Below are 9,757 nucleotides of genomic sequence, written 5' to 3'. Positions count from 1 at the left end.
GAGTTGTCTATTTTTTAGGGGTTGTAGTTAATTTGTTTTCTCTATTTTTATCATGTTTTCATTGTAACAAAGTAGCATGAAATAATAGACTAATTTAAACAAAAACAAACAAACAATTTCATTAATTTAAAAGAAACATGGTTATAAACAGCCAACAATAGCAAAACATTAAAAACATAAATAACTTAACTAAAGCAGTAAACAGATGATAGTGATAGCGATTGAGATTGGGTGGATTGATGCACAACGTCACAACATTAGCCGCCACTCCCCCAGACTTAAAGTAAGAAAAATGTCCTCACTGTCAGCTGGGGTGGGCCATTGATTGCCCCCAATCAAGATAAAGAGAAATACCAGTTAGGTATTAAGCCCGATGCTCTTCCTCATTGCATCCTCTTTTTTCTTCTTTCTAACCTCCTTTTGGGTGCAGGGATGTTTTCTTTGAAGTCTTTGGTGCCTCAGAGACAGCTTCGGTCGTGACAGTTGTTTGCACCTTAACCTGCTTGGCTTGAGCTTTCTTGAGGAAAGACTTGGGCTTGGCTGGTGACTTGGCTTTGGCGGAGGATTTCTTCTTTTAAGCAACCTTTGTTGTGGCAGGAGTGCTGACGTTTACAAGCTTTCTTCACTTTTTAGGAGTTACCACAAGAGTCACATCAGCATTCATCTCCACCTCGAACTCTTCTTCAGACTTCAATGTGTGTGAGTCCACATTAAAGTCTTCCTCTTCCTCTACAACTTTCTCTTCCCCCTCAACAATGCTTTCATCCTCCTTATGGCCATCCAAGTCAACATCAGTCTCGCCATCATTCTCCTCTACTTGCTCCTCTTCAACAATTTTTTTTATTTATTTTGCATCCTTACAGATGCATCATCCAACATTTCATTTTTATCCGTAGCAGCTTGGGTCAACAACTCATTTAATGTCTTTTCATACTCCTCATCAGAACTTTCTTCATCAATAATTTTAATTTTTAAATAAATTTAGGACTTTCAAGAAGTGTTATTAATTTTAAAATTTTTTTAATAGTGTCACTTTGATTTTAGTATTTAAAAAAGACGTTTTGTACGTATGTAATGTAATGCGGCCACATATTTAAAAAATCAATTATTCAATAAAAAAACAATTAAAATCAGCCACATAATTTTCTTGACTAACTTATGTAATATTATTAGAACTGATTGTACACCCGGTATGTCGCCGGAGTAGAAAGTACTCGCCGTGGGGTGGGGCCACTCCGAAATCCAGGACCTTCCAACAGCTGCCTCACAGTCCCGCCGGTGCTACTCCGTTAACTCCAAACAATGACCAAACCGCAACCAAACTTCACGGCGGCGACAGGAAACACACCTCCTACTCCGGCGATTACTTCCACCGATCAAAGAAAAAAACGCCGCGAAGCTCCAACCACAGTACTTTCCCTCGACGGCGACATCCTCTGTACCATCTTCGCTTTCCTCAACATGTTTGACCTCGTTCGCTGCTCTCTCGTTTGCAAATTCTGGTATATTTTCCCTTTCGTTTTTTCTTCTGTTTGCAATTTGAATAAAACAATCCCTAATTGCTGAAAATCAGTTTTTTTTTTTGGTGAAGGAATGCAATCCTTGAGTCTCGATCGCTGCGAGAGTTTTACGAGAAGAAGTTGCTGAAGGATTCTTCGAGTTCATCTGGATTTACTAAAAAGTCCTTGAGAGTGATTTTAGGGGAAGTAGCAATGGAGCAGCATAGATTGGCGCTTCAGTGTGGTGCATTTCATGTTGATCAGTGGAAGGGTCATTCAACCGCGTAATTAACTCTCTTTTAATTCAGTAATAACATTGTTTTCATCCGCAAATTCTAACTCAACTGACAAAAGTCGATATTGTTAAGTTGAACGTCGTCACCAGAGTTCGAACCCTGATACTCACATATGTGTGTTTGAGTTTCTAGTTGTTATTACCGGTGGAAAAAAAAAAATTGGTTTTCAACCATCACTTGCTTTACTTTAGAATGAGTGGTGTTTGTTACTAAAAAAATTATGTATATATATATATATATATATATATATATATATATATATATATATATATATATATATATATATATATATATATATATATATATATATATATATATATATATATATATATATATATGTGTGTATGTATGTATATGTGTTTGGTTAGGATGATAGATAAATAGATAGACAGATAGATAAATTATAGATAAAATTAGAAATGAAAATATTAGAGAGAGTCAAGGAAGTGCCTATAGTATTGAAGATGGTTGAAAATAAACTTAGGTGGTTTGAACATGTAGACAGAAGACCTATAGATTCTGTAGTGAGGAGAGTAGACCAGATGGAGAGACGGCAAATAATTCGAGGAAGGGGAAGACCTAGAATTAGAAAGACTATAAGAGAAGTTATTAAGAAAGATCTCAAGATTAATAATTTAGATAGAAACATGGTCCTTAATAGAACATTATGGCGAGAGTTGATCCATATAACCGACCCCACCTAATGGGATAAAACTTTGTTGTTGTTGTATACACACACCCGTGTCCTAGGAATTGTTGGTTTTATTGTGTGGAAATGTGGATGTCAAATTTTGAAGCTATGATGAGTGCCGTCTCATGTTCATCTCAGATCATTTTTGAAGTTTTAATGAAATGACTGTTACTGGATTATATGTGTACAAACTGTAATGTGTTAGCACTCTGATGTAAGAAATAATGGTGGATCTATAGTTCAATACTCTGATTGTTTTATCACTTGCTCATTTGTTTTTCTGTACTTCTGTCTGATAACTGATAAGTACAGACCTTATAAACATTTGGGGTTGTATGTTGATTTTCCACCTCTGCCTTTCAATTCAGGATTTCTCAGTGCCGGATGAAAATGGGTACGGTTGTTACTGGTGTGGGAGATAAGGTGCGTACAGTAATTTTATATCTGCTTTATTTTTAATTTCCCATTCTTAAATACGGTTGTTAGTTTTGTTGTCAATCAAAACTACAGTGGATTAAGAACTGCTTTGTGGTTCTCTGACTAAATTTAAATAATCTATTTTGAACTCTCGCTCAAGTCACATTTATCACGTACCAAGCATGATTAATAAGTTTTTGACTTGGTAGTTGTGATTCGTGAAGCATAAACATCACATCTTTATGCATATACCTCTTCACAAGATAATATCTAATGATCTTGTAGTGTCTGAGTAATCTGTATTCTGTAGGAAGCAGTAAATTAACAATCGTATATGTTTAAAAAAAATAATCGCATAGAACAATCACAATAGTTAATTGTTCACCAATTCCATATATGAATCTGACAATTTTGAAGTATCTAGTTTTTTTGTAAGTATTACAAAAGATAAGATATATATGATTGAACTTTAAATTCACTTGAAATTGGGATTGTTTCTACGTGTTGATTTGAGTGGAATCATTGTTAATAGTTAAAATAATGAACTTGCATTGTGTACAGGAATAAACAATTTAACAACATATAATTTATAGCATCATTGGGTGGACTGGGGTCATGTTTAGCTCCTTCTGAGTTCTTATAGTTTAGATTATGATGGAATGTTGGGTAGCTGCAAGGAAGTTTCTCATTCAGAGACGGCATTGATCTGGTTAATGCCTGTTTTTCTAGTATTAGAATGCACGGTCTTTCCATGTGTATGATTATTATAAGAGTGGTTCATCAAATTTGAAAGATCACTTGACATATCTTGTTGGGAATTGCTGGTCTAGAAGGGATTCTTTGGTTAGATAGCTTAACTTTAAGCTTAGAAAGGAGCGAGAATCGGCTTTATCTGACATTAATCATAGGGATCTTGCAGCTGTTTATTTTGGTTGAACATAGAAAAGAAAAATGATTCACAGGGTCAAAACCTCATTGCTAAGGATATAAAGCACTTTCTTGCAGTTCTTGTTTCTATTGCCTTTTTCTTTACAGGCAGGAAAGAGAAAACTTCATCAATAGATTCTTTACATATCTAATATGGATTTTTATTCTGAATCTGGAAGTGTGCATGTTCTCTATATTTGAGTATGTTAATCTTTCTAGATAGAGCATTTTTGTCATTAAAAACAGTGTAAATTCCTGATATATTGTTATCATATCTAGCTTTTATTGCTCTTTTATTTTTATTGTTTTTCACGCGGCATTGTTTCTAACTTGATTAGCTGTGTTGTGCCGACTATTGCCTTGGCATTATGGTAGGTTATTCGTCTCTGGTCATTAGACCGCTATAAATGTGAAGAAGAATACTCCGTACCTGATACGCTACCTCTAGTTGACTTTGATTTTGACGAGAGCAAGGTCAGTGATTGAATGAATGTTTTATGCAGTTAATCTTGTCCAGTAAAAGTATAAGGAATTTGACAATTGACACTAGTAAACTGTTAGATACTTCCTATTTAAAATATAGTGAAAAGATTTTATTTGGAATGAAAAACCTTAAATAGTTCGATTAATCAATTCACATTCTTCAAAAAGTTATTAATTAGTGTAAGTATAAAGTTTGGCTCTTGGTTTCAATTGATCATATCCCAAGCTGTATTGTCGATGGTTGAAGGTCAAATATCCTCCATATAAACATGTGAGTACGGCCTATGACGGTCATTTTCTTAATTGGCTATGGAAGTTGTAAAAAAATTGCCACCCTATTCCACCATGGCACCACCATTTAACAACGCTTATCCCTAGAGATACCACATACTTAGACACATGTATGTATGTATCATGTGTCAAACTTAACATACTTACACTTTCAACAACTTGCTGTAAAATGAAAAGTTAGTTTTGTTTAAGTTGCTATGGAATCTAACTGTGCTGTTAATCAGCTGTAGGCTGATGTTAATCTGGTGTATGTTTTCATCTGTGCTGTCAATTCCGTAGGAATTGTTGTCAGTTCAAGTTTGTTAAAGTTCCTAACTTGCTGTAGTTTTGCATGCTTTATGGTTTAAATCTCTTTAAATATTCATTTGCAGATTGTTGGTCTAATTGGAAGTCGTTTGTGCATATGGAGGCGGAATGGGAAAAGAAGTGTATTTCCTTCTCTTGAAGGAAAATTCATAACAGGTTCATGCATGCGGTAAACAAAAACAATGCTCTTTCTTCGGGTTTATTTCACATTCTGTTTCATTAGGAAGTCAGAATCTTGTATACTTAGCTGGCATGAAGTTAAAAGTTTATCTATATTGAGTTTCATAAGGCAGTCTATTGCTCAGACTTCTTGATTTTTCTGTTCTGTTCTATTCCTGTTATTTTTCTATAATTACTATTAAAAAGATTAATATTTGCAATAACTACAACACAAATGTCTAAATTCTTACTTAAATTTTAGTGATACTATTACATTATAGCACTAATATTTTAATAATTTTTGTAAGATCACATGACCTGTGTGAAGATCGTGTATTTTACAATCTTACACTCCACTCCCACTCCTACATAGGATCTTGATTTTGACCTGACTTTTATTTTCTCCATTTTATGCGCTGGCAGTTACTTTGATCCAGAAGCTATGGTTGGATGTGATGATGGGGCTGTTCGTGTTTTTGACATGTACAGTAGGAGATGTTCTCAAATAATACGGTATCTCTCCGTTTTTTTCTGTTTTATTTAGGTTAAAAAGTGATCTCCTGTAACTAGGCATTAAGTTTATTATGAAAACAACACAAATCGCATATTGTGTAAAATCATTAATCTCATTTTTATTGGTGGATTCATTTGTATTGCTTGAGGAATAACTGAAACATGTTGTCCAACATTTATAATAGTTAAAAAATGTTATCTGCAGAATGCATTCTGCACCTATAACTTGTTTATGTTTAAGTGAAGATCAACTGATACTAAGTGGCTCCACTTCAGGGAATATAACAATATCAGATCCTTCTTCTGTTCAGAAAGTAGCAAGACTTAGATCAAGTGATTTTAGAGGTAATGGTTTATCCCTTTTAGTTGATAGCGTGGTTAGCATGATTGCATTCAAGATATCCAACATAATCATAGGAATAAAATTAAATATCCTTTTTTTTTCATTAGCATCACCCATTCCTTTCTGCTTAACATGCATGACCCTTGCTTTGTTTTTGTTGCTTTATTGTTTTCTGCCCCTCTTTCATTATTAATATATGTAATTATTTATTGCTTTTTGGACATGAACAAGTTTTTGGTTTGCGAAAAATAGTGTTTCTCAAATCTCAATCTTCTAATCACTTGGAACGAAAAGATCTATGTTCTGAACCATGTTTTGGAGGAGTTTATTTGAGAGGGAATTTTGTTTGTGAAGAAGAGAGAAGAGTCAATTCTCAGTTTTGATAGAAATCCGTCAGTTTTGAATCACTTTTCTTTAGCAGTCAATCAAACTAGAACTTATAATAACACACCAGTTTAATATGATAGTTCAAATATTGTTCTAGTGTGATTCAGTTTGGTTTAAAACGGTTTGTTAATCACCCCTATTGATGAGAACTACGCAAACTGTTACAGGTTTGACCACATGGGGTAATGTTTGTGTAGTCAAACCTGAGATGCTTTATTATAATGGAGGCATGTTATACTGGCTCAAATTCAAAGTTAGTTTATAATTTCACCAGTGCTAGGTTAGCACTTCTCATGTGCACTCTATGTTATGTGGTTAATCAGTGTGAAGTTTATACGCCTATATTTTCTTTGGTGTACTGCAGATTCTGATACAGCAAGTAAAATTCTTTTTTAATGTTTTGTTTTCCTTACAGGGATAAAGGCGTTGTGTTTAAAACCCTCATCTCAACTACTGTTTGCCGGATCAGCTGTTGGATATACATATTGTTGGGACATGAGGTATGCTTGCAATAATGTATTAAAGGCTATTGCTTGGATGCTTCAACATTAGGAATTTCTAAACAAATTAAGAATGTAATAAAGCATGTCATATCATTCCCAAGGTTTAAAATCGCAGTTGCGCTGCAATTCTTGATATTGCAAAGAATTGCTGTCGAATGCTATTGAAACGGCCCCAACTAATCTTGCTTTTTTTGAATCATGCAGGACAAGGAGACTGTTGTGGGAGAAACGAGTGAGTCCTAATGTCGTTTATTCTCTACAGCACATGCAAAATGACAAATCAACATTGGCTGTTGGAGGAATAGATGGTATCTTAAGATTTGTAAATCAAAATGATGGCAATATTGTTTCAAGTTGTATTATGGAGAATAAATTGTGTGCAACATATCAAAGTCATTCGGGCAGTATCCGAAGAGCGAGGGGAAAGAGGTTGCCTGAGGAAACCTACATAAATATTGATGCCATTCCGACGAATTCTCGACCTTCGATTACATGCCTTGCTGTTGGAATGAAGAAGATTGTTACCACACATAATGCCAGAGACATCAGATTGTGGAAATTGAAAGACAAAAATATCTGTACACTGTAAAAGTAGGAATTTATTATCTACTATTTATTTGCTTACTCTTTGTGTGGGATTATCTATATTGTAACCAAAACAGCCACTCTTATATAATCGGTATATGCATTTTTGTTTAGCTGTAACTGTTGTTTAGAGTTTAGTAGCGAAATCAATAAAATAAAATTGAAATCTGCACAAATTCTAATATTATTTGATTTGGATATGCTTTTGTGAAAACCATTCGGATTAGATTTCCATAATTGACTGTGACCACATACATAAATTTTGCATGTTGTAATTTTGCATGTTGGCGTTGTTTTCCTTTGTAGCTGTTTGAGTGGATTCATCTTATTGTTTTTATATATTTATTAGCCTTCTAAAAAGAGATGTAATAAATACTGTTGCTATATGATATACTTTTTTGTCGTATTACTCTTGTTTCATTATACTATTGTTTGATTGATATGTAGGTTTAATATTAGACTCTTTTTCCATTATTTCTATTGGCTACTCTGTTTACTTCAAGTAGTTACTTTTGCATGTGTATATAAAAAAAAGACATGTTTTTAAATATCTGGTAAGTGACTTTAGGTGATTTAGTGTTTGTGTGAGATTATGGAGAATTTATTTCTCACTCCCCATTTTCCATTTTATACATGTCAACTCAATTTTCCATTTTATACATGTCACCTCAAGGAGGGCGTTTTACCAAATTATATCAAAAATATTGGATTTTTTGAAATTTTTAATACCATACCGGAAATTTCATAGAAGTATCAGAAATTTTGTTGGATTTATCAATTTATCGTGCCTGATGTTATATATTGGAAATTTAAATTTTTTTGATATTTGATATTTCAAATTTTCGGTATAAAGCAGCAGTTAAAATTAATACTAAGAATTTGAAATATCCGGTATATGAAAAATAACGGATAGGTATATGAAAAATACCGGATATTTCAAATTTTCGATGTGATTTCTGTTCATGAAATTTCTGAGACAAGGATATTTCAAATTTCTGGCATTGGTTTTCTATCGGAAGTTTGTGAAATTTACGGCACGGGGTAATGAATTTTGTAAAGTTATCGAAATTTTTAAAATTTCCCGTAAACCGTACCGGAAATTTTGAAAATTCTGGTAAACGGATACCGAAATTTTATAAAAAAACAAAAAAAATCCCGGTATCGGTCGAAAAGAGGTATCGGAAATTTGCTCTGCAGTATTGAAATTTTACTTTTTTGATGATTTTGATAACAGTAATTTTTTTCAGAAAAAGTAAAAATTTTAAGTAAATAGTGTCGGGAATATTTTGGAAATAATATAAAATGGGGGTGGCACACCTCATTTTTTTTGTATTGACAAAATTATCCTTGTTAATATTTACCGTTAATATATATCTTAAAAAATTTACATTTGTTAATTTGTTTTTACTAAGAACATGTAGTAAAAACGAAATTTTCGGTATTCGTTTCACGTTCACACCGGAAATTGTGTGTAAATTTTCAAAATCGGTATTGTGCTTGAAAATCAAAGAAACATACCGGTAATTTTTTAAATTTCCGGATAGTAACAAAATATATTGGAAATTCATAATTTTTTGATATACCGGAAATTTTGGAAATACTAAATTTTTTTGATATTGCTGTATATAAAATTCTATTTAGAAGATTCCTTGAACCGACTGTCATTCAAAACATTATTTGAAGGCTTATAGAATCTCACCGTTGAAGTAGATTGTGATGTCCTTGGCGTTGGATACTCGTAGTACACACATGACATTAGGGTTTAAAACGTTTTATCTTTCACTGCTCTAGTTTGTTCTTTCTCTCTAAAATGCCGAAGGAAGAAGTCGTTTAGTGTAAATAAAATAAAAAAGCTTGGGAGAAGTTTTCATAGGTTTAAATATAAAATCAGCTTTTTAAAATTTGACTAAAAAGGTAAAATCGTGTCAAAGAGTAAAATCTAACGATTTTCCATGATTTCACTAATTTTAGAGAGATTTAAATTGTTTAAAATCATCCAAGGATACAATTTTACATACAAATGTTTTTACTTGCGATTTAACATGAAATTCCTCCTAAAAACGTGAAATCTATAGAGTTTAGATTTTAATTCGAGATTTTAACAACCTTGGATGCCAACGTTCTAGAATGAACACTGGGACGAATCATCGATGTTGGTGATGTCGACTTCGAGTCTTGGAGTGCCCCTTCTCTAAATAATGAATGTTGGGGATGCGGACTACAAACCTTGTGGCGTAAACTAATTTTGTCCGAAAATTTTCATTTTTTATTCAACCAGTTTTACTTTCTTTTGTCTAGAATAACGATACAGTTTTGCAAATATACAGGTTGAAGCAATTTACAATCCCGCATAAAAT

The 9,757-nt window shown here is 33.2% G+C and overlaps 1 protein-coding gene across 1 annotated transcript; it reads left to right on the top strand.

Moving 5' to 3' along the window:
* The first annotated feature begins 1,134 nt into the window (after positions 1–1,134).
* On the top strand, positions 1,135–7,513 carry LOC131638763 (F-box/WD-40 repeat-containing protein At3g52030-like). Its single transcript, XM_058909308.1, has 9 exons — positions 1,135–1,502; positions 1,592–1,783; positions 2,855–2,909; positions 4,206–4,304; positions 4,976–5,079; positions 5,493–5,582; positions 5,788–5,927; positions 6,728–6,812; positions 7,020–7,513. The coding sequence occupies exons 1-9, from the start codon at positions 1,303–1,305 to the stop codon at positions 7,402–7,404; spliced, it is 1,350 nt and encodes a 449-aa protein (XP_058765291.1). The 5' UTR covers positions 1,135–1,302; the 3' UTR covers positions 7,405–7,513.
* Positions 7,514–9,757: the final 2,244 nt, after the last annotated feature.

Source organism: Vicia villosa, unplaced genomic scaffold (assembly GCF_029867415.1).
Source record: "Vicia villosa cultivar HV-30 ecotype Madison, WI unplaced genomic scaffold, Vvil1.0 ctg.002409F_1_1, whole genome shotgun sequence".
Taxonomy (NCBI): domain Eukaryota; kingdom Viridiplantae; phylum Streptophyta; class Magnoliopsida; order Fabales; family Fabaceae; genus Vicia; species Vicia villosa.
This window is presented reverse-complemented; position numbering and strand designations above follow the sequence as displayed.